Here is a 25,621-nt window from a genome sequence, read left to right on the forward strand (position 1 = left end):
TCCAACTGAATGATAGAGCATCCACCTTCCAAGCTGTGGGATGAAACATGTGTGTGCAAAACTTTGGCAACTGGTAATTTAGTGGAGAAGCGAACAGATCTATGTCTGGAGTTCCCCATAACACTGTCAACTTTTGAAATACATGAGGATCCAATTTCCACTCGTGAGGATCCACTATTTGTCTGCTCAACACATCTGCTAAGGAGTTCTGTGCTCCTGGTAGAAACCTTGCCTGAAGACTGAGGTGTAAACTGAGAGCAGTCTCCCACAAAATCATCGCTTGCCTGCAAAGAGGCGAATGGGTTCCCCTTGCTTGTTGATGTACCACATGACAGTAGTGTTGTCTGTTTGAATCAACACCTGCCCTGGGTGAAGTAAATCCTTGAAAGCCATCAATGCAAATTGGACTGCTAACATCTCCTTCAAGTTGATATGCAAATGTTGAAGTCTGACAGGCCACGTGTCTTGCACCCATTTTCCATTGAGGTGTGCTCCCCAAGCCTTGTCCGAGGCATCTGTCGTTAGAATCTGACTCGCCTCTGGTCGGGTCACAGAGAGTCCCTTGTTTAGGTGACATTCCTGAGCCCACCACAAAAATTCCTTCTGAATGCAAGGTATTATCTGAATGACAGTGTCTAGATCCTGGCAGTGTTGTGTCCATACATTTTTGAGATACCATTGAAGCTTCCTCATATGCAGTTTGGCATTGGGAAGCACCAGAATACAAGATGCCATGAACCCCAAGGCTTGAAGGACTGTCCTTGCAGTCAGCCTGGACTGTAGAGACATTTGATGGAAATAAAGAGAAAGGCTTTGTTTGTCCGGGGTCAAAAAAGCCATCTGGGAAGCTGTATTCAGTCTCACACCCAGAAAGCACATGTCCTGAGAGGGTACTAGACTGGACTTTGTTTCGTTCACAGAATACCCTAGGCATCTTAACACTACCATCACATACTGTAGATGATGAAGAAGTTATCCTTGTCTTGTGCAATAATCAGGCAATCGTCCAAATAAGGATAAATCTGTATTCCTCAACCTGAAAAAGGCTATCACTGGAGCCAGAACCTTTGTGAACACTCTGGGCGCAGTAGATAAGCCAAAGGGCAATGCAGAGAACTGATAATGTAAATTTCCAGCAGCAGGTACCTCCTGCAACTGGGCCTGATAGGAACATGAAGATAAGCCTCTTTGAGATCCAGAGTTACCATCCAGTGATCTTTTCCCAACAGAGGTAAAAGCTGTTGTAACGTCAGCATTTTGAACTTTGGAATGTCCAGATAAGTGTTGAGGATAGATAAATCCAAAATCGGTCTCCACGTGTTCCCTTTCTTTGGTACTAGAAACAGAATAAAATCCTAGGCCCACTTCTGACAGAGGGACTGGCTGTATAGCTCCAATTTGAAGAAGTAAAGAAATCTGTTTGTGAGCCTCTAACCTTTGCCGAGGAGAAACGTCTGGCATGCCTTTGAAAGGAGGCAATGTATGGAAATAGAACTTGTAGCCTCGGTTTATAATGTCCAATACCCATTTGTCCTGGGTGACTAAAAGCCAGTTTTGCTTGAAAAGTGCTAACTTTCCTCCCAAAGGAGCTGCCAGGCAAGAAGAATCTGGCAGCTGAAAATGCAGGTCATTGGGCCTGTTTACGAAAGGACTGGCCCCTGCCCTCACCTGCAGATTGTGCAGGCGAACTCCATTGTCTAGGCCTGAATGTACTCTGAGCTCTGCCCCTGCCACGTCTAGATCTACCCCTAGACTGAGAATCAGAAGAAGGGTACGTCCACCCCTTAGTAGGCCAATTTCTACTAAACTTTGGAGGTTGCACCTGCAAAAAATCTTTAACAGTCTGCATAGACTTAGCCTTGTCTTCCATTTTCTTCAAGACCGACAACACAGGAGGACCAAACAAAACTTCAGACTGTAAAGGGGCATCCAGAATTCTAGTTTTAACATGCTCGGACAAATTCTGATCCTTAAGCCAGGTGTGCCTCCGAAGAACTGAACCAGTGGCAGCCACCCTAGAAGAAGCCTGTAAAGCATCAAAACCACACTGCAAAGAATGCTTACCCACCTGTTCAGAAACATGTACTAAATCCTGCAATTCTTTACACTCTATGCCCTCTGCCAAAGCTTCCACTTTAGATTTTAGCTGAGAAAGGAGAAAATTCTGATACTTCAACATATGAAACTGGCAATTTAAAGCCCTCATTGCTAAAGTAGAAGAGGTATACACCTTCTTACCCCATCTATCCAAAGCTCTAGCTTCCTTATCTAGAGGAACCCGATTCTTTACAACAGAGGCTCTAACACCCTTAGGCCCCTGACTAATAGTTTCTGGGTCCGCCCTAGGACTCTTATACAGATACTTATGAGCCTCAGGCACCCTGTAATACCTGTCCGGTTTAACTGGCGCAGGAGGCAAAGAATCTGGATTAAGGGAAGCCTCCGAGAAAACATCTTGAACAACATCCAAAACAGGAGGTATAGCTAAGGGTCTATGCTGTGGTAAAAATCCTGTCCTTCCCACTTAAAATGCTCCCTCATGGAATGTAGAGTTTCTGAAAATGAAAAATCCTCTGGAGGAGAAGCAGAAGGAGTGGAATCCTCTGCATCAGAATCAGAATAAGGGGGAAAATCTTGAATGTCTTCAGCAGAAGACTCTGAATCATCTGAGGCCTGTTCCAAACTTTCCAACTCTGGCTCCACCCTGGGCCTCTTATCAGGAGGGGGCATAGAACCTCTAATTAAAGTAATCAAATCTTCTGCCATTTTAAGCATGTGCTTTTTAGGCACAGACCCTGAAGTACCAGGACTGACACCAGAGGAAGGCAAAACAGACCTGCCCTTAGAAGGAGCCTTAGAAATAGTAGTAGAAGGCCTAACCACCTTAGGCATAGAAGGGAGAACAGTAACCTGAGAGGCCCCTTCAGCCTGACCTGACTCCTGTGAGGCTACATCTTGCAAAATCAAAGTTTCCCCCTGAGACTCAACAGAAACTTCAGCCGGATCCACCTGTTCCACTGTAGCTTCTAAAGGACCGGCGTCCGAACGGACGAATCATCCTGTCTAGGCTTCAAAGATTTGTCTTTGCGCTTCGGAGGATCCGACGGCATATTATAATTACACCGCTTACCAAAGACTAATCTAGCGCAATTTAACCTTATGGTGCGCTTATTAAACCTAGCACAAAACCGACACCCGACTACGTGTTCTCCGTCCCAAACAAGGAATACAAAGAGAGTGATAATCCCTATGCGGTATGTGTTTGCCACAAGAAGTACAATTATTCACTTTTTCTGACATCCGGAATTAACTGAGGCAAGAAAAAACAAAAATATTTCCCAACGGGGTACTTAGCTCAACGTGGTTTCGGTCTGAAACTCAGAATACGAAAATTTCAGAACGCCGAACGGCACTTGCAACGCTGCTTCTGCATCGGACCATGCGGCAAAAAAGACTGAGGATATGACGTCGGTCATGCGCTTTTATACCCTGACGCTCTGATGTCAGATCTGAGCGCTCATGACCGACGTCAGCCTAATACTTTGGTATTCGGGCCGACCGAGGACAGCGGACTACCCCCATATGTAAGGACTGCAGCAATGTGAGATGAAGAACATCTGAAGAAACAGAAGCCTGATCAGAGGAATCATAATAAACACCCTGCCTTGGCCTTTTATCTGGAGGGGGCTGTGAACCCCTAATCATAGTAAGTAAATCCTCCACCATCTTGAGTAACTGTTTCTGTGACTTGGGAGCCGGTTCAGAAGAGGCCTGTGTTGCAGTCTTTGGTTTTGAAGGAGTCTTTGCCTTTGTCTTTGGCTTTGCCTTTATAAGAAGCTGAGTAGGCCTGAAAACCCCTTCGGAAGTCGGTACCTGCACTGCGGCTCCGGACCCATCCGAAGGTCCTGCCATTGAAATATTTAAAAGCCTGGTTGGCTCCTCATGAGGGTCCGTTTCGGCCATCGGTTCTGAAATGGCCGACGACAGGGGCTGCAAAAGCGCCTCAATGACGATAGCCGAACCTGAAGCTGGCTCCACTTGTGCGCTATCATCAGATTTGGACCTCAGGGGCCTGTCTTTATCCTTGCAACGTTTGTGAACTCCGGTAGCCGGAACCATATCAGACGACATTTTGTAGTTAAAGTGCCTACCAAAGTAATGAAAAGCAAAATCGTACCTGCGTTTAATTGTACGTTGATTGAATCTAGCACAAAACCGACAACTAGCTACGTCATGGTCAGGGCCTGAGCAAGGAATACAGTAAGAATGAAAATCCTTATGAGGTATTTGCTCCCCACATGAAATACAATTATTAACTTTTTCTGACATCGGAGTGGAGCAAGAAAAAAGTTTCCCCAACGGGGTACTTAGCTTTAAGTGGAGAATAAAGTCTTCGGACTGAAGTTTTATCAGGAAAAAATTGTCAGGAGTCAGCCGACCGGCACTTGCGAACTGCTATCACCACACGGCAAGAAAGACTGGAGAAGATGGCGTCGGCTGTCAGCTTTGTACCCCTGGCGCTCTGACGTCAGGGAGCATGGTTGAACAGCCGACGCTGGACCCAGACTTTGGGATTCTGGCCGACCGAGGGCTGCCTGCCGGCAGGGGAGAACCCTACAGTGATGACTGCAACAGTGAAACACGATGAACATCTGACAATGCATGGAGCCTGCTTTGAAGCGTAGCCGTCTTCTGCAAGATTCCCTGATTGGGATGTGCAAGTAGGCTTCCTTTAAATCCAGTGTTGCCAACCAGGTATTCTTGCCTAGCATAGGAAGCAACTGGTGAAGAGTTAGCATCTTAAATGTTAGGATCACCAAAAAGGTGTTTAGGATAGAAAGGTCCAGGATAGGACGCCATGAGTTGTCTTTTCTGGGTACCAGGAAAAGTCTTGAGTAGAAACCTTGTCCCCTTTTCTCTTCTGGTACAGTTTGAATAGCCCTTATACTTAAGAGAAAGAGTACTTGCTTTTGAGCCTCTGCCACTGATTTGGGGGTAGATCTGGCCAACCGTTCAGGGTTGGTAACGTGTGGAAGTGAAATCTGTATCCTTGGGAAACTATATTTAAAACCCATTTGTCCTGGGTAATGAGTTCCCAGTTTTTTGCCTACAGAGCAATCTTTCCCCCTAAAGGACTAAAGGAGCAGTCAGTTGAGAAGGGCTTGAAAGTTTTAAAATTGAGACAGTTTACCATAGGGGGGAGTCTTACTACTCCTTGATTTGGAAGTGGGAGCCCCCCCACTGCTTAGTCCTGTGCGTACCTTGAGACTGAAGCCTGGGTGTTCTGCTGGTTCTGTGTTTGGACTGAGAATGCCTGGAAGAGGCAGGAAAGGACCAGTTCTTAGAGGGCCAATGCCTACTAAATCTTGGAGGCTGTACTTGTGGAAATCGTTAACAGTTTGCATAGATTTAGCTTTTTCCTCCATCTTTTTAAGTACTTCTGCTTTGATGCCAAACAGGCGGTCCTAATTTAAGGGGTGTTCCGCAATTTAGCTTTAAGATGATCTGGCAAACATTGCTCCATAAGCCAAGCATGCCTTCTAAGTACAGACCCAGTGACAGCAGCCCTGCAAGATGCCTCTAGTGAATCAAAACCACAATGCAAGGTATGTTTTCCAACTTGTTCAGCAGAATGCATTAAATCCTGTAAATCCTTATTTTCAGCAGTCAGGAATCAACATCATTTTCTGTTTAAGCAATCCAATAATATGCTGCTGATACTTTAACATATGAAACTGGCAGTTTAGGTTGCAGAAGTGTACACCTTCTTACCACATCTATCCAGCGCCCTGTAATCTCTATCAGAGGGGGTAGGATTTTTGACAGTAGTAGCCTTAATGCCCTTGGGTCCCTGTGAAATGTTCCCAGGATCCGCAGTAGGATTTTTAAAAAGGAACTTGTGAGAGTCAGGAACCCTGTAATACCTATCAGGTTTTCTGGGAGCAGGCGGTAGAGAGTCAGGGGCCAAGCTAGATTCCGAAAAGGCATTGTCAACAATGTCCAGCACAGGAGGGATAGGCTAAAGGCCTGTGTTGGGGCAGGAGTAAGAAATCTCTAAGCCTCTTTTTAAAATCAGAGTAATCCTGGCTTTCTCGGTGAAAATGCTTCCCAAGAGTATGCAAGGTTTCACCAAAAGATAAATTCTTTGGAGGGGAGGCAGAGGGAATAGAGTCATCTGCATCAGAATCCTCATAGGTAGATAAGGGTAAATCCTGGTCATCAGAGGAAAGAGAAATTTCAGAATCCTGATCAGAAGTATCATAAGCAAATTCAGTCTTAGGTCTCAGAGGGGGAAGGTTGGCTTCCCCTGATTAAAGTAATAAGGTCTTCAGCCATTCTTATTTGTTTTTTAGGCATAGAGGCCTGACCATGTGATCTGGGCATCAGTTTTCTAGGCATGGATCGAGTTTTAGACCTTGAAGAAGAAGATGGCGTTGGTTTAATATGCAAGTCAGTAGGCCTGAATACACCCTTCAGAAGCCGGTGCCTGCACAGCGGCTCCGGACCCATCCAAGGTAGAGACATCCGCAGGTTCCATAGTTGAAGCATCTCGCGGCATACCGGACTCCGAATGGGTCTCAGTAGAGGCCTGCGAATCTGAAGTAGTGGGTATCAGGGGCTGCGAAAGCGCCTCACTGAGTACCGGTGAACTGGCGACTAGCTTAGGAGAGGCGTTGTCGGCAGCTTTGGACCTAGGCGGCCTACCTCTGTCTTCATCTTTGCGTTTTTTTGGAATGACGGTAGTCTGGTGGCTTACCAAAGACATATCTGGATAATTAAACCAAGTACCAAAATATTTAGAAGCATAAATATACAGACGAATAGTTCATTCTTTAAATAAGGCACAAAACCGACAGCGAGGTACGTCGTGGTCAGGGCCAAGGCAAGGAATACAGTATGAATGAAAATCTTTATGAGGTATTTGCTTTCCACAAGAAATACAGGTTATTGACTTTTACTGACATTGGTTTAGAGTAAGAAAAAGTTTCCCCAATGGGGTACTTAGCTTTAGTTGAAGACTTCGGTTCTGAAACTCGAAAATGAAAATTTCAGGAGTCGGCCGACCGGCACTTGCGAACTGCTTCTGCTTTGGGCACCACACGGCAAGAAAGACTGATGTAATGGCATCGGCTGCATGCTCTATACCCCTGACTACCTGACGTCATGCAAGATGAGACAGCAACCGACGCAGGACCCAAGACTTTGATAATCAGGCCGAATGAGGTCTACTGCAAGCAGATAACCCAAATGTGATGACTGCAACAGTGAAACACGAAGAACATCATGTTACGTATGCCCTGTATTCTTTTAGTGAGGAACCACTGTGGACGTTTCAATTGCTAGATGTCACCGGTTGTACTCAGACGTAGATCTGATGAATGCCAAACACAGTGGAACAATGACCTCCTTGGATCAAGATGCCAAGCTGCTGTTTATAAGTTGCACAATATACAATAATTTCCACTGTAGACATGTGACAGTCAAAGGCTAGATTACTGTCTATGTGTGTCTTAAGTCCCTACTAGGTCAATTCTTATGGGTATATTGTCAATATCTTAGTTACCATGTGCATGTTTACTGATATATTTACAAAAATATGTTGCCAATATGACAGCTACCAAAAGTGGATGACTTCCTGAAGGGTACTGTTATGCATTTCTTGATATTACGTTTTAGTCCATGGCTCTCACACAAGTTATTTATCTGTGTCAGCCCTTCCTGGAGATTTGTGTCAGTGGGAAGATTATATGACTGCTCCTAATTTGCAATCATCTGCAAATTTAGTCAGCCAGAGGCCCTTGACATTGTCCTTGACTTCCAAGAAATAAATGCCAAAAATGAGTGGTCCTAGGACTGAACTGGCCTCTTTGTTGAGGTGTACACTCCACAGTTCTAACTTCCTGGGTCCCATCAGTGAGCTAGTTGGCTATCCATGGGGTGACATAAGGGTTTATACCTTACCTCGAGTTTGTTAATGTCTGAGTGTAGTATTATGCCAAATGTCTTGGTCAAGTCAAGGTATGGCAGACTGAACCATTCTGCCCTCATCCATTGTTTTGGTGACCTTCTCAATGAAGGCCACAGGTTCAGTAGGCCTAACCTGCCCCTGGTGAAACCAAGCTAGGTTGGATTCAGTGTCTGGAAGTTTCCTATGTCATTATTGATCATTTCCATGATAATTACTTCCAAGGATTTGCATATAAGACTAGTGAGTTGCTTCCAGGGTCTGCAGATGGCCCACCTTTGGTGCAGTGGGATGACTGTTACTGTTCCTCATTCATAAGGCAAGATGCCTGCTTGGAGGCCACTGTTAAACAGCAATTCCCGACGGCCTGGTAGGTCACATTTCATTCTATCTGGTAGACATCCTGGGATATTGTCTGAGCCCATTTATGCAATGTTCTTGGCCTTAGAGAGAGCACTGAAGACCTGTTCCCTAGTGATAGTAGGGGGAGTTTATACTTGATGGTATTTCCTGAGGGTAAGTTGAAGGGAAAAAGGAGAAAAGTTAGAGCTGAATTTGTCATCAAGTAAGCCTGCTGTACTGCCTGGTACAGTACAGGTGGCTACATTAACAATGGGGCTCTGCACAGAACTGTGTTATTAGCTTTGAGGTTGCAGACATAGCTAAAGTATGCCTTGTGGTTGTTCTTCACCTGATAGGCCAAATTTACCTCATATTTGACTTTGGTAGACTTTATTTGTCCTCGAGTTGTTCATTTAGTTCGATGAGAATGCTTTTATCCTGCTGCGCGCTACACCTCCTAATTTTTGCCATGATTTTCTTCCATCTATTATACAGCCTACTAATGTTGTTATTCCATCAGGGTGATTATTTTTTTAATTATTTCTGTACTTCTTCCAGGTGGGTACAGCTGCCTTTATGCAGCTATTAACATAACTGTATAGGGTTTCTGTGAACAGTTCCACATAGGCAGCAGTGTTCTCCAGGTTTATGGGAGTTGAAATTTTGCCATATCATCACTTAACAGTAGGAAGTTACGCTTAGAGTAGTTCTTGGACATTCCATGGTTAGCCGGGATTCTGGGGTTTTACATTTACTTCAAAGGAGACCATTTTGTGGTCTGACCTTACCAGAGAAGACATTACACTAGGGGGTGTGCAGCATTCTCCCATATTAGATCAACTATATGGGACGAATACCATAAACTTACCAAACAAGGCAGTGTAGGATGGATCAGAGTCCAGGAGCCCCTTGAGAATAGTCATAGCAAAGCCTGTTCTGGACCTACAGAATTAATCTAGCTTGTACTACCTGGTAACAGTACGTATAGATGGCCAAGTTGCTACCTCTAGTACTATATCTCGAGTCCTCTACTTTCCCAAAAAGTCACAGAAGTAGCCAAATTCCTAGGAGAGTGGGTCCAGACTTTGCCTGGAAGTGTCTTGTTATGGTGAGAATAATTAAAGGCAACAGCCTGGGACAATGTGCTTGACCATTTTTCTTACCTACATAGGAAATAAACAGTTGGTTAGCTATCTTGAAGTTTTCTGTTTTTTTTTCTGTTCAGCCACTGCAGTGTCCGAATTTCTATAAACATCCAAAGTATGAAAAATTATTTCTCCCCTTACTTTTAGGCTCTGGAAATAAAACATGGATATGAATTGGTCTAGCTCAATATAAACTCAAACAATCGTAGGTATAAATGTAGGGTCTGTTCTCAAAGTAACACTTTGTGAAAACTGATAAATGGATGATTCACCATTACAGCTTGCAACTCAGATACTTCACTTGCAGAAGCCAGAGCTGAGTATACCTGTTTCCCCAAGATAAAAACTTCAAATCAGCATCATGTACTGGTTCAAAATTGAAAGAATGTAAGTTTTTCAAGAACAAAATTAAGATCCCAAGGAGGAGCCACTTGCTAACAGGTGGAATGGTATGTAAAACCCCTTTCAAAACCTGTTTCACCTGAAGGTTAGAAAGGGAGTACCTAAGGGCAGAAAAGCAGATCTGTCTGAAAGATGACTCTTTATAGTAGAGAAGGAAGGGCCATATGATAACTCGCACAAACACTAAAGAATCACAGGAGGCTGCATTGGAAAGAGACTTGGTTTGGCACTAACTAGAAAATTTCTTCCACTTAGCCATATTTAATTTTTTTAGTAGCTGGTTTCTTTGTCTTCTTTAAAACCTGTCCTCAGAAAAGACAAAGATGCTGAAAAGAATAAAAATGTTACCATTTGGGCAGTTAGATTAAGCTGAAGGTCGGTGTGCATCAAACGATCCCTGTCCTTTATAAGTCCATTCTGTGAGAAAGCTTGTGATAACTGCCTTTAGCCATTTTCAAAAGAAGGGAGAACCACTGTTGCCTGGCCCAAAACGAGTCACCACAATTACATCTGGATAGTCTTTCTGAATCTTAACACGGGAATGGGTGGATAAGCATACAGGAACATTAGAGTATCCATGGCTTCCAACACCTGTCCTATGCGGACAGACTCAAATCACTATCACTCTACTCTGTATCATACAGATTGCTCAGAGGTGATCTGTGGCTCACCTACAAGGCAATATTGGACCCTGCCCTACTAGAGATGCGCCATAACCGTAAGTAACTCCTCGTACATTACCTGCTCGATAGGTCTAAATTTAATATGTGACATCAACAAAACCTGCTGGTGAGACATGTTTCTCCCAGAGGCTGCTCTGTCTCTGGAATAGACTTCCCATGCATGACAAACAAAGTACTTTGCTGACCCTCTTCAAGCGCAACCTTGATGAATGGATGGGAAACCACAAATTTGTCACAGGGGTTCCACCTTTGTCCCTCATTGACAGGTGCTGACTGAGGTTTCTTTTTTGGGGATAAACTCTTGGCTAGGCTTGTAAGGACCCCACTGCCATTAGCCTAGCAACCTCCTATGATCCCAACTATGGGAATGAAAATTAATCTGTCTTCCAAGCCTAAGTGTGAGGAGTCTGTGGCTGGAGGCAAACTAATCTATTTGAACAGTTCCTCACATATGGACCAATTCCTGCAAAGTCTAATATTTAGTTCTGACAGAATGCAGGCATAAAAAGGGAGAATTAACTCAACTGCTAGATCCCAGGCTACCATAACTATTCTACAGGGGGGGTAGGACCCGCATCCCTCCTGTTTGTTTATCACATCACTGTGGCATTGTCTGTGAATACTAGCAGAAGGCCTGGAGTATAAAAAGACAGTTCTGAGATTTGACAACATTTAATAAAACCATAATTTATTTCACATCTACATGTTTTAACCCAACTTATTTGTTCCAAAGGCTCTGTACTTCCACTTCCAAAGACACAGCTCCCCAAGCAAAGACTGACGTATCATTTGATACAGACTGAATAGGGACTGGAATAGAGAAAGGAAGACCTAGAGTGATATAAAACTGATTCACCAGCCAATGACTGAGTTTTTACAATCCCAGCATTAGAATTTGAAATGAAAGGAAGTACTGATGCCAAGTTAAAAATTAACTGAGAAACCATTAAATCTTTCTCCTGTAAAATCCGTCAAAACGGATCGTGAGAATAGTGGAGGCCATGAATCCTACAATTTTGAGATATTCCCTGGCAGATGACCACATCTGGTTGCAAAATATTAGAAATTGCTCCCTGTAACATTCAACTTTGTTCTGAGAAAGAATGGCCATTATTAGAAATGTATCCAGGAGGCATTCCAAAAACAATACTTTGTGGGAAGAAATGAGAGAAATTTTCACCTTATTCACCTGAAATCCCAGGCTGGGAAAACAAAAGTTCATTACCCAATCCAGAGATTCTTGACAATCTGTGAAGAAATCTGCAAAACATCAAGCAATCATCTAGACAAGGGAGAAAAAACAATGCCCTGCAACAGGCTATTACAGAAACAGGCACTTGAAACACTCTTGCAGCTGTAGATAAATCAAAAGAAAAAAAAAACAGAAAACTGAAAGAGTGAACAGAGTCAGAAAGAAGCAAAACATGTCTGAAATCTTGTACGAAGGAATGTGATAAGCAGCTTTTAAATGTAAGGTTACTAGAAAACAAAGACGAAATGAGATGCAACAGAGATCCTTGTATAAATGTCGAGAAAAGAAAGACCTAAGACAGGTCTCCAGGTTCCTTCATTATTTGGCACCAAAATATTCTTCAATAAATTCCTTTCCCTCTTAAGTTTTGGGGAGCAGGTTATACAACCTCAAGACAGCATGATCTAGTACAGGAGGGATGAGTGAGGTCCAGTTTGGTAGATGTGGAAGAATTCCTTAAAAGGGAGAAAGAGAATCCCACTGCCATTTCTAACCTTTCTGAATGATTCTCAGAACCCAGAAGTCTGAGGTTATGTGGTGCCAAAGAGGAACATTAAGGCCTAAACTCTGGGATATGTTTACATGACTGCCAGAGTGTGAAAGGGGAAACTCCTGAGGGGGGCAAATAGTAACTCTGTTTCTTAGATTGTCCTCTGTCTTGGGAGGACTCTCCTCTCTTTTTTGAACCTCTCTGCTGATGCTTTTCAAAATCCTGTTTAGAAATTCCTTGTTGGGGAAATTTTGTTTAGTTTCCTGAAAGAGAAGTTTGAACTGGAAGAATAGTTTCTGTAATATTTTTGAAAGGAAAGCTGAAAAATCTGGGTAACCCCCTGAATTAACCTTCCTCTATCTTCAAACATTTTGAGTACCTCAGCTTTTCTAAGAGCAAGCATATGACATTCAGGCATACTGCTGGCTACCAGGCTGGGAGGCTGGGAACACAGGAGGAACAGATGCAGGATGAAAAAAATATCAGGCCTTTGTTCGTATTCTGGAATTTCTCTCTGTTCCCACAGACAAGTCTTCAATTCTAGCAAAACTATCAGGAAAAAGACACCTCTTCATGTGGGAAAACTAAAGAATAACTCTACTCAAGAGTCAGATTCCCCATTCTGAAGACAGGAAACCTGAGAAACACAATCACAGTCTAAATCCTCTTTCTCCAACTGGGAATTAGTACACGAGAAAGAAGAAAACCTTCTTTTAAAATGAAGTTAGGACATGGCACTAAAATACTGAAATGATCTAAATAATCTATTAGCAAAGCCTAGCCAATCTTCACCAAGGGTTTTGGGAAGAAAGAAATGTCTTGTTTTCAGTTCTCTTTTCTGGAAAACACCCCTCCCATCAGAAAAAGAGCTCCTACAAAGATAGTCCCCATCCATGTGAATGAAGCTCCTCAGAACAGCTTAGTGGATTCCCAATGCCTTTCAATGCCAGAAATAGTGGTCATCCCATGTCTGACAAGGGCAACTGAACAGCCGCAAAGCACACATCTGCCTCCTGATCCTTAGTGGATTCCTGAGAAACAATACCAGATAGATCAAGAGAGAAAGATGAGTGGTTCTACAGTGGAGTCACCCATGGATAGCTGAGGTAGAGAGGAAGCCTGAGCCTCTAGGGTAACTACTTTCTTCTTGCAACTTGGGGATGGATCAATATATTTGCTGGGATCAAGGTTATGTCCTAGCTGGAAAAGGAGCTTCACAAGCAGATGGCAGAATTCAGAAGAATTAGTGTTACCTTCTGATTGAAAAATCACTTTGAGGTAAAATTTTTAGTGAGAAGCACCAAACACACTAGCCCCAGCCCCTTACAACACTATTATGCAGAAAGAGCACACTTTTCCTCTCAAAAATAAAGATTAAAAAATGGAATCCCCAGAGGGACTTAGAACTTGCTGTCAGCTGAAAATGGTGCTTGACAAGGTCATTGAAGGTTAAGCGTGTCAGCAGAAAATACCGATAAGCATTCATAGTTCTGTGGCAAAATTTTGTAAAGACAACCCTCAACACCAGCCCCTAACCATAATATCTGTGGAAAAAGTTAACTTTTTTTTCCCCAAACACACACACACACACACACACACACACACACAAACAAATTACATTTTCAAAGGATTCCCTTCATGGAACCGTAACACAAAACAAGAAGTTATGTACTCATCATAACGTTCGATGTATGTAGTCCATCTCGCCTCACATTCTTACCCTTGGGTTTGGAGCTGAACCTCGGCTCCGACTCGGCCATACTCTAGCTCAAAGTCTTCAATTGGCTTGTGGCCAAGAGGTATCCCACACTGCAACGCGCCCATCCCAGATCTTGTTTGCTGCAAGCTCACATGCACACACACAAACATGCTGAAAGGAAGAACTAACCCAACAAAAAAAACATACTGAAACCAGAGACTAAACCTTTAGGTCCTCCAGGAGGGGGTAGGTGGGTGGGTTAGTAAGAATGTGAGGTGAGATGGACTACATACATCGAACATTATGGTGAGTACTTAACTTCTTGATGTTATGTAGTCCAATCTCGCCTACATTCTTACCCTTGGGACAGCGTCCCTAGCACCTAAACCTTGGGTGACTCATTGGAAAACACTCCTGCGCACTGTGGAACCAAAGGAAGATCTGCCTCTTGATATCAGATCCAATTTGTAGTAACTAATAAAGGTGTGAGGCAATGCCCATGTGGCTGCAGCACAAATATCATCCATAGACATCCTAGCCTGAAAAGCAGTAGAGGGAGACACCAATCGTGTAGAATGAGCCTTCACTTTAAAGGGTAATTCCTTGCCATTTGAAGTATAAATGAAGGAAATGCAACTAGAAATCCATCTGGACAGAGTTACTTTAGAAACTGGAGCCCCAAGTCTATTGTCTAAGAACGAGACAAAGAGTTGATCTGATTTCCTAATATCTTTAGTTCTATGGAAATAGAAACGCAATTGTCTGTGAACATCTAGCTGATGAAACTTAAATTCTGTCCAGTTAGAGAATTTAGAGAAAAATACAGGCAGCTCAATGGACTGTTTGAGGTTGACAACCGAAGCAGCCTTAGGCATAAAGGAAGGATTAGTTCTTAGAGAAACCCTATCATTCTGAAAAACCAAGCAAGGGGGCCGAGCCGATAAAGCTTGGAGTTCAGAGACCAGCCTAGCCGAAGTGATGGCTATCAAAAAGATTGTTTTCCAAGACAAAAATTTAATGTCACAAGTTGCTGCGGGCTCAAAAGGAGGAGAGGTAAGCCGCTGTAACACAAAATTGAGGTCCCATGGCATTACAGGATCAAAGACTGGAGGTCGAAGTAGCATAGTCTCTTTCAGAAAAGCCCTACAAAGTCTGTGCGCCATTAGCCTGGGTTCATTAGCAACACGAAAGGTAGAAATGGCTGCCAACTGCACTTTGATAGTTGCCGCAACTGATCCCTGGCTGAACAGTTGAGAAAGAAATTCTAAAAATGATGACACGAGAGCTGTACAGGGATCAATCTGCCTTTCATGAGCCCAAATGGAGAATCTCTTCCACTTACTGGAATAAATCTTCCTAGTAGAAGGCTTGTGGGAAGAAGACAGAATATGAACCACCTCCAGGGAAAAATCATGAAGCCTGACTAGGGACGGAATTGGAACAGCCATGCTGTCAACTTGAGGGTCTGAATGGAGGGATGAAACTGCCCCAGCATATGAGTCAAAACTGGTTCTGGGTCCAGAATCCACGAATCATCCATTAGATAAGGACGGAGAAAAGGAAACTAAATCTGACGAGGCCAGTGTGGTGCAATCAGTATCACCTTGCTTCCCAAGGATTGTGCTTTCTGAATAACCTCCATCATCAGGAGGACTGGCGGGAAGGCATAGAGAAGAACGGCGGGAGAATCATGAACTAGAGCATCCCTGGGTGCCTCCCTCTTCGGGGGGATAAGGGTGAAGTAGCTGCTGCATTTGGCATTGAGGGGGCTGGCAAACAGATCGCAGCAAGGCTGACCCCCATCTGCAGAAAATCCACTCCGCCACTTTGTAGAATCCAATTTGTAGAAAACTTTCTTAATATCAAGGGTTAAATGCTCATTTAGAGCAGTAAGATTTCCTAATTGACAGCTTTCTAGACTCCTGCAGAACCTGGACCAGATAAAAGAGGAAAAAAAAACAATATTTGATATCAATATGTCATCTTTCATGCAGTTGGATAAAGATCGTTTAGGGCCAAGTGTCATATTTCTCGTTGTTGAAGCAGCACCTCCAGAATGACAGGCAAAGGAAGTACAACACACCTCCTTAAGGGAGGAAAGACTATATGCCTATCCTGGTCAGAAATGGTCAATCACAATGAAATAAGCCATTCTAACTATTTTCTTTATTTTTCTTTAGCAGAACATTAAATGAGTCAAAGGCAGTGGTTGAACTCTGCCCTTCCGCAGACTGAGTCTTGCAGTTCCGTCAAAATATGGAAGGTGTGCAGCTAGATGGGAAAATACAGTTTTGTACCTACCATAAATGTAGATGTCCGATTGGTATGCATCTGCAGTCATAACAAATGGGTTGTCCTGCCTCAGGCAGCCCTTCGGTCGGCCGGATTCCAAAGTCTGGGTCTGGCCTCGGCTGATGTCGCACTTCACCCGACGTCATAGCTGCTGGGGTATAAAGACATCAGCCGACGCCATTTTCCTCAGTGTTTCTTGCCCCAGATTCCAGGTGCCCTCTAGGAAGGCTAAATTTGGATAAATGCAGATAATTCCAAACAGTAGAAAGCAAAATATATATACATATATACATACAAACAAATACACCATAATAGATTCCCCCAGCTAGCTAAAAGAGGGGTAAGTACCCTAGGAATACCACAGAGGGGAAGGTGGGTGGGTAATCCTGACTGCAGATGCATAACTATCGGACATCTACATTTATGGTAGGTACAAAACTGTACTATGTCCTTCAAGGATGCATCTGCAGTCATAACAAATGGGTAGAATACCATAGCCAAACTGGGGGAGGAGGCACTAAGATAATGATGGTGTAGTTAAGATACCTTGTAAAACAGCAGTTGCAAAACCTGCTCGGGATCTGGAGTATGAAGGAAGATTATAATGCTTGGCAAATGTATGCATGGAGCTCCAAGTAGCAGCTTCTAAAATGTCTTTGGTAGCCACTCCTCGTAGGAAAGCTGTAGTGGTGGCTGTAGTTCTTGTGGAGTGAGGCCTGATATTTTCAGGAGTTGTCTTTCCATGAAATGAGTAGCAGAATCAAATGCAATTTCCTATCCATTTTGAGATTGTCTGTTTTGAAATTGCTTTTCCTTGCACTCCTGTTGCATATGCTACCAAAAGCTGGTCAGTTTTTCTGCTGGCCTTGGTTCTGTCCAGATAGTAGCGCAGTTGTCTGTGTACATCCAAGGTGTGTAGTAGTTTTTCCCCTGTTCTGTGGGTTGGGGAAGAATGTAGGTAAATGTATAGCTTGGTTCAAGGATACCCTGGATACCACCTTTGGCATAAAAGTAGGATTGGTTCTCAGAGACACTCTATCCTGATGGAAGATAAGGAAAGGCTGCACTGCCATTAATGCCTGTAACTCAGATACCCTTCTTGCTGAAGTGATTGCTAGCAGGAAGGCAGTTTTCCAAGATAAGAACTGTAAGTCTGCTGTTGCTGCTGGTTCAAAAGGGAGTGTTAATTTTTCTAGCACAAAATTGAGATCCCATGCAGGCAAAGGTGGTTTCCTTGGAGGCTTTACATTTTTGATCCCTCTCAGAAATTGTCTGAGGAGAGGATGAGAGAAGACAGGAGGATCCATGTTGTACTCTGCTGAAATTGCTGATGCATGTATCTTAATGGAAGAATAGGACAGGCCATTGTGGAACAGTTCTGCTAAGTATTCCAGGATGTGTGCTAGGTTTGCTAGTGTGACATTTTCTCCCTTTTCTGCACTCCAAATGAGGAATCTTTTCCATTTTGCTGAATATGTTTTCCTTGTGGAGGGTCTGCGAGCCTCCAGGATAATGTCCTTAACCCTCTGAGATAAATCAAGTTGGTTTTGTTTTATGCAATTTTCCAAGCAGTTAGCTGCAGTGTTTTTAAGTTTGGATGCAGGGTCTTGTAGTTGTTCTGCGTTAGAAGTAAAGGACATAGAGGTAGATGCCATGAATGCGTCCGAGACATGCTTCTCAGTAGCGGGTACCAATGTTGCCTTGGCCAATCTGGAGCTATCAGAATTACCTTTGGCTGTTCCTCTCTGATCTTCAGTAGATCTTTGTACATCAAAGGAAGAGGTGGAAAGGCATATACAGTCAGGTCCTTCCAGCTGAAAGAAAGGGAGTCCACCCTCCAGGCAAGTGGGTGGTATACTCTTGAGCAGAATTTCTTCAGTTGGTGGTTGTGTGGGGAGGCAAACAGGTCTATCTCTGGCATTCCCCATTTCTGTGTTATGGTTTTGAAAATATCTGGATGCAGCATCCATTCGTGAGCATCCGTGGTAGTTCTGCTTAAGCTGTCTGCTAGTGAATTTTCTTTTCCTGGTACAAATCTGGCCTGCAGTTGGATGTTGAGATTCAGGGCCAAGTTCCACAGGTCCATTGCCATCCGGCATAGAGGGTATGAATGTGTGCCTCCCTGTTTGTTGATGTACCACATGACTGTGGTATTGTCCATCCTTATCAGCAGGTGTCCTTGCTGGATGAATGGTCTGAATGCCTCGATTGCATGTTTCACTGCCAGCATCTCCTTTAGATTTATGTGTAGATTCAGCTGGTCTTGTGACCATAGGCCTTGGATACACTTGCCTTCCATGTGTGCCCCCCAGCCTAGGTCTGAGGCGTCCGTGGTGATGGTCTGCCTTGGATGCGGTTTGTGGAAAGGCAATCCTCTGTTTATCTGACAGGCCTGAGCCCACCACAGGAATTCTTTTTTCAGACATGGAATGATTGGTATATGTGCTTTTAGACTGTGTCTGTGTTGAGACCATACATTCCTTAGGTACCATTGTAACTTTCTCATATGCAGCCTGGCATGTGGGATCAATATTATGCAGGATGCCATGTAACCCAGGGCCTGCAGGACTTTCCTTGCAGTAAGCTGAGTTTGTCTTTTTAATGCCATGAAATAGACAGGTAGTTGCTTTTGTTTTTCCTCTGTGAGAAAAGCCATCTGAGTTATTGTGTCCAGTTCTGCACCCAAAAATGTTATCCTTTGGGATGGCACTAGTCTTGACTTTTGTATGTTGACTATGTATCCCAAGGCTTGCAGCAGTTGTATGACATTGGCCAAATCCTTTATTAATTTTGTCTTGTTGTCCGCTTGTATTAGGCAGTCGTCCAGGTATGGGTAGATTTGAATTCCCTGAAGCCTGCAATGAGCAATTACTGATGCCAGGCATTTCGTGAACACTCTGGGCGCAGTAGATAAGCCAAAGGGCAATGCTGAGAATTGATAATGCTCTGATTCTGCAAGAAATCTGAGGTGTCTTCTGCAATCTGGTCGTATAGGGACGTGCAGGTATGCCTCCTTGAGATCTAGAGTCACCAGCCAAGACTCCTTGCCCAACATGGGAAGAAGTTGCTGTAGGGTCAGCATTTTGAATTTTGGAACAATGAGATATGTGTTCAGTGCGGACAAATCGAGAATGGGCCTCCAATGATTTTCTTTTCTTGGTACAAGGAATAGTCTGGAGTAAAATCCTTGGTCTTGTTCCATAGATGGTACCTTTTCTATTGCTCTCATCCTTAGTAAACTGGTGATTTGTTTTAGAGCCTCTGATTTCTGGCTTGGTGGAAGGTTTGGCATTCCTCTCTTTTTTGGTAGAGTGTGGAAGTGAAACCTGTAGCCCTTGTCTATTGTTTGTAAAGTCCATTTGTCTCCTGTAATACAATGCCAATTTCTTGAGAATAAAGCTAGCTTTCCGCCCAAGGGTGCTTCCAGTTGTTCCCTGGTAGGCGGAATCAGAGCCAAGTCATCGTGTCTGTCCTGTAGAAGTGGTTGCAGTCGCAGCTGTGGCGGCACTTCTTTGGTTGGCAGGTTGCCACTGACGACCCCTGTAGGCACCCCTAGATTGACCTCTGCCTCTTGGGCGTCTATTTCTGCCTCTCTGTGCTCTGGAGGTGTCTGGAAAGGACCAATTCTTTGAAGGCCAATTTCTGCTAAACCTCGGAGGTTGGACCTGCAAAAAATCCTTTACTGTTTGGACAGATTTTGCTTTTTCTTCCACTTTCTTTAGAACCTCCTGTGCAGGGGAGCCAAACAAACTTTGTTTCTCCATAGGGGCATCCAGGAGTTTAGACTTAACATGGTCTGGTAAGGATTGTTCTTTTAACCAGGCATGCCTTCGAATCACTGCTCCAGTCATAGCTGATCTAAATGAAGCCTCCAGTGCATCATAGCCACATTTTAAGAAATGATTACTGACCTGCTGAGAGTTGTGTACCAAATCCTGAAGGGACTTACGGTCTAAAGGTTCAGGAGAGGCCAGCTTTTTATTCAGCTGATCTAACAAAAATTCCTGGTACTGTATCATGTGAAATTGACAGTTTAAAGCCCTGGCAGAAAGAGTAGCAGATGTATAAACCTTTTTACTCCATCTCTCTAACGCTCTAGATTCTCTTTAAGATGGTAGTGGGTTTTTGGCAGAGGCAGCTGCAACACCTTTAGGGCCCTGAGAAATGGTTTCTGGGTCTGCAGCATGAGCCTTATACAAGTGGTAGTGAGAATCCGGGACCCTGTAGTATCTGTCAGGCTTTGCAGGGGCCGGGGGAAGAGAATCAGGGGCAGTACTGGCATCATTGTATGCATCATCAACAACTGATAGTACAGGTGGAATGGCTAAAGGCCTATGCTGTGGTAAGTGTAAAAAAGTCCTTAGCCTTTTCCTAGAATCAGAAAAATCCTGACCCTGCCATTGGAAGTGTTCCCTCATTGAGTGTAGGGTTTCCCCAAAAGAAAATACTTCTGGAGGTGAGGCAGAAGGAATGGAGACCTCTGCATCAGAATCCTCATAAGGTGAGTACGGGCCTTCCTGATGGTCCGATACATCTGAACCATCCGAGGAGTAGTCAGAGGACAGAGGTTCAGGGGGTTCAGTCCTAGGCCTCTTTTCAAGAAAGGAGGGGGTTGTGAGGCCCTGTCTGGGTGAGGTTGGGTTCCCCTGATCAGAGAAATAAGGTCCTCAGCAAGGCTGAGAATCTGGGAACTTGAGGTAGGCCTGTGAGAGGGAGCTTTTGAAGGTAAGGCCTTGGAAAGTTTGGCTGCTTTAGCCCTGGAAAAGGCCTTGATAGACATAGAAGCAGGGGGTCTAGCTGCCCCACGTGCAGGAGTAGAGATGTCCAACGGAATAGTGTCAGAAAACTCTTGTGTGCCTGCTACTTCAGCAGGAATTTCTGTAGCCGACTCAGCCATGGCCTGTGTGGCCTCGGTTATTGGAGGCATGCTTTCGGCCGAGGGGAGAACCGAGGTCTCGGTTTCAGCCGAAACCGAGACACTCGCGGTAGGCCTAACCGTGGTTTCAGCCGAAACCGCGGGCTGCGAGTGTCGGTCCTTTTCTTTGCATTTTCTAGCTAAATGCGTAGTCGGAGTCTCAGACAGCATTTTATATGCAAAAGTGGAGCCAAAAAACTCTTCTGCAAACTCTGACAGATGTCTGAGAGTCCGTCGGTTGAAGGAAGCACAGGCTAAACAAGCTGATACGTCGTGGTCTGGGCCTAAGCAAGGAAGGCAGTAAGAGTGGAAATCCTTATGAGGTATTTGTTTCCCACAAGTTAAACAATTATTTACTTTGTCTGACATCGGCTGAGGCAAGAAAGAGTCCCCAACTGGGTACTTAGCTTTTTAGAAGTCTTCGGTACGTTGAAATCTCTGGATCTGACCGACCGGCACTTGCGAACAGCTTCTGCTTCGGGCACCGCGCGGCAAGAAAGACTGAGGAAAATGGCGTCGGCTGACGCCTTTATACCCCAGCAGCTATGACGTCGGGTGAAGTGCGACATCAGCGGAGGCCACACCCAGACTTTGGAATCCGGCCGACCGAAGGGCTGCCTGAGGCAGGACAACCCATTTGTTATGACTGCAGATGCATCCTTGAAGGACATCAAAGAACTCCACTCATGAAATCTCTCACCTGAGATTATAACACATAAAAATAAAAATTAAATGTTACTTACGGATGATCTGGACTATATTATATTATATTACATATGCCCAACATCTAAATGACACAAAAAGCCTTTCTTATCTACCCTTTACATGCATTCAACATTCAGCCTGCACTCATCCCTATCTTCTTTCATGCCCCTTCTCCACCATTTCATTTCCCTCCTGCATATCTCTGAATTCATTCTTCACCATCACCCTAGCAGTTTATTCCATAGGTCCACAACTCCCTGCATGCATAGAGCTAGGGAATTACTGGTCCTCACAATGTGCTGACTGCCCACTCCTCCCTACTGTCCTTCTAGTTTAGGACAGCCCTCTTCACAGCTCCCTAATGTTATCCTGCGCACCTACTTCAGATTCTCCACATCATCTGGTCTCTCAAAAGAAGAGTTTGGACTTCCTTAATCTTTGGTTACAGGCCTTCTACACTAGCTTTCCTCTGAGCATCTTCTAGCAACATGCTGTCCCCTAAGCTTGTAAGGTCCCAGCATTGCTCACAGGACTCAAGCTGAGGTCTGACCAGGCCAGGAAGAAAGGGAGCATTACTTCTCGGCTCCTGGTGTCTGTGCCATTGAAGATACACCCCAGCATTCAGACGTCTGTCACTTCCTTCTGCCTCTTCTCTTGGTGGTCAAGTCCAGGTGTGATCAACACCACCAGATCTTTTTCTTGATTTGATGTTAACAGTCCTACTTTTTCAGATAATATTTCACTCCAAGACTACTATGGCCAAGTCAAATACTTTGCATCTCTGCAATAAATCTTTAAAGATGCTGCTCTCTTTCAGCCCACTTGGTCAGCTTTTCCAAGCACTTGTTTAACCTCTCTTCCACCATTGTCCACTGCTTCACCCACCTATGTCATCAGCAAAGGGTTTAGCCCTGGGCTCTCTTCAGTCAGACACTTTTCAAACACAATGAAAAGAACCACATCCATGGCCTACCCATTGCAGTACTTCACTAATCACTTTCCTTATTCCTCACAGTACCCTCATCACTGCCCTCAGAGGCCTACCATTCTACTATGCAGCAATCCATTTCTTTAGTCTCGATCTTACCTCCAATTCTTTTAGAAGCCACCTGTGCAGGACCAAGTCAAAGGCTTTAGTCAAATCTGGGTAGACGATGTGTAAACCCCATTCAAGTTCTCCTGTTACCCAGTTATAAAACTGGATTGAAAAGGACAGACACTTTCTGGCCATGAACCCATGTTGGTTACTGTCCTCTATGAAAGCAACCAGCCTTCCATCAGGACTCTCTTCATAACTTTTCCTGCCATTGCTATTAGGTTAAAAGGCCTGGGGTTACCAGATATTTCCTGCTTATACATTTCATACAAGTATCACATGTACTGTTTTACAGTTTTCAAGCACTTTTGCCTTGGCTATTAAAAACAGGAGATCTGGTAGCAAAGCAGCCAAATTCTCGAATACTCTGGGAGCAGGATAGCAGATATCTTTATTCTCCTTTAGCAAAGCTAGTTTCTTTCAACTTCCTCTGTTTTTGATTTGGTGTCTGTTCATAGTTCTCCCTACTCTGGCCTGCCCTCGCTGCCACTCTTAAACCCTCCCCTCGCTTTCGTTTATAAGAATGACAAAAAGTACTCATGCACCACTTCCATTTTTTTCACAAAATACACTGATTTCCTTGGAAAGGAAAATGAAGGAGCTACTGAGTTTTCCTTTGGAAGCACCACAAACTGAGTAAAATGCTGTCTCTGTCTACAGATGCAGTAACATATTTCATTCAATAGGAGAGAAACTGAAAAGATGGGGAAAACACTATCTTTTATTAGATTACATGAATGAGAAACAATGACATCCTGGCATCATTGATTACATAGATGGCAACCAAAACAAGGAAATGCTTACAATATGTTTCAGGACTGTTCCTTGTAATTGTAACTTCTGCATTACACCTGTTGACTCAAACACACTGAAGATCAAATGAACCAAACAAAATAAGAATAGAGGCAATAATGGGCAATCTTCTTTAGCTTCTATGAGTAACATCTCTGTGAAAATGGAAGAAAACTGGCAAACTGGTTGGGATTCACAGAGTAAATAGGAGAGACTATACTACTGAAATATATATAAAATAATATCTGTGACCCTATTACCAAACATGTCTAGTGTAAGGTTCTGACGGCAACAGCATAAAGCCCACTGTACTCTGACTTCATGATATGCTCTGACTTCAGGATATCCTAAAAAACAAACTGCCAAGGCATAAATTTTTCTACTGCTGCCAAATAAGACATTGAGCAGTGTAAAAATGCAAAATGATAATCATGCAAATTTTGAAAAGAAATGCTTCCATTAGTAAGGTTAACACATTTGTTGCAATTACCAACATACCCAGTTCCAACCTGTGAGAAGAGGAGAGCAACTGTGTTATCATACTGAAATAAGAAAAGAGGCCCTGATATGCCACAAGCAAGCAGGTACAGAGTGTCGAATGGAGTCTATAGGCATGCTGCAAGTAGCTCTCTGATATTATGAAGCTGTTGCCCTGAAAAAAAAAGTTAAATATTCAACAGTGGGCATGGTTAAAGTGTTAAATATGGTAAATAAAAGCAAAATAATTAAAGGCTGTTACATTATCATGAAACAAGAAGCAAATACTTGGCCATCCATTCCTGGTTCAACTCAATGTTCTGAATGTATGCTATAAGATACGATGCCCAGACACACTCAACAGTTGCATTTTCCTGCTATTAACTATCATAAAACAAGACTAGTAACCACAGAAAGTGCCACTGTTACCCATATTGTTAATGATGAATCTCAAACATTCACATCTTTCCAAAGCTGCCATTTAAAGCAAAAACATGCTTATTTTTAGTGGTATACATAACTGTCCCCCTTAACGTCTCCCAAAAATCTCAAAAACATCAAAGTATTTTGTCTCCAAGCAGTGCAGCACACCTGAAAACCAGAGACAGATTTTTAGAGAGTACGCAAAAACATATTAAGAGGTTGTACTTTCTCCTAAACAAATGCAAACAAAGAATATATGCTACAATATTTTAAGGCCATAACAGTAAGCGAGTAAAAACCCTAACGGTTCAAAATTAAATTAAGGTCCACACTTTACAAGTTAAAATATATTAAAACATATCCACATTGTAATGCAAAGCAACAGAAACATACACATTTGTACTTACATCTGCTGACAGCTGTTTTACATAGTTACTGCCAAAAACCACACTTTCAAGGGTAGGAATTCCAGAGTCCTTGGTCTGTACTGGAGCATTTCTGTTTAACCAAGTGTTTTTAACTGGACGAGGAAAACTAAAAAAGACAAAACATGTTTTATGCAGAGTGAAGAAGTAAAGAAAAATTTACAAAAAAAAAAACTTGTATTACCCAGGAGGAAAAGTCTGGATGTAGAACTGAAGGAAAGTACAACTGCATTGGGGACTTGCCATAAATGTAAATGTTAGAGTAGATTAATTGCTGCAGTCTTCACATTTGAGATATCCTGAATAGAGGTAGCTATGACCAACCAAACTTCCACAGCTTTATCCTCTCACCAAGGACCTCAGCGCATCAGTGGTATAAAGAATGTGACAGAAAATGTCATCTTCAGATCTTTCTTGCCCTCCACAAAGGCTACAGAAAAGACCTCAGAGCCAGAGCAACAGTGGACCAGGTGGTACAACCCCAGCTACTCCAGGTCCACTTTACAGGATGCCAATA

At 43.5% G+C, this 25,621-nt stretch overlaps 1 protein-coding gene across 1 annotated transcript in view; it reads right to left on the reverse strand.

Moving 5' to 3' along the window:
* The window catches only part of FAM135A (family with sequence similarity 135 member A), a 1,678,755-nt gene that overhangs the window by 1,254,783 nt on the left and 398,351 nt on the right, over positions 1-25,621 (reverse strand). The window contains exons 7-8 of the mRNA XM_044063901.1: positions 25,087-25,213; positions 24,278-24,431 (exon numbers count right to left, since the gene is read on the reverse strand). Of these exons, the coding sequence (XP_043919836.1) occupies positions 24,278-24,431; positions 25,087-25,213 (281 nt within the window). The remainder of the gene's footprint in view (positions 1-24,277; positions 24,432-25,086; positions 25,214-25,621) is intronic.

Source organism: Protopterus annectens, chromosome 2.part2, assembly GCF_019279795.1.
Source record: "Protopterus annectens isolate FY-2018-M chromosome 2.part2, PAN1.0, whole genome shotgun sequence".
Taxonomy (NCBI): domain Eukaryota; kingdom Metazoa; phylum Chordata; order Ceratodontiformes; family Protopteridae; genus Protopterus; species Protopterus annectens.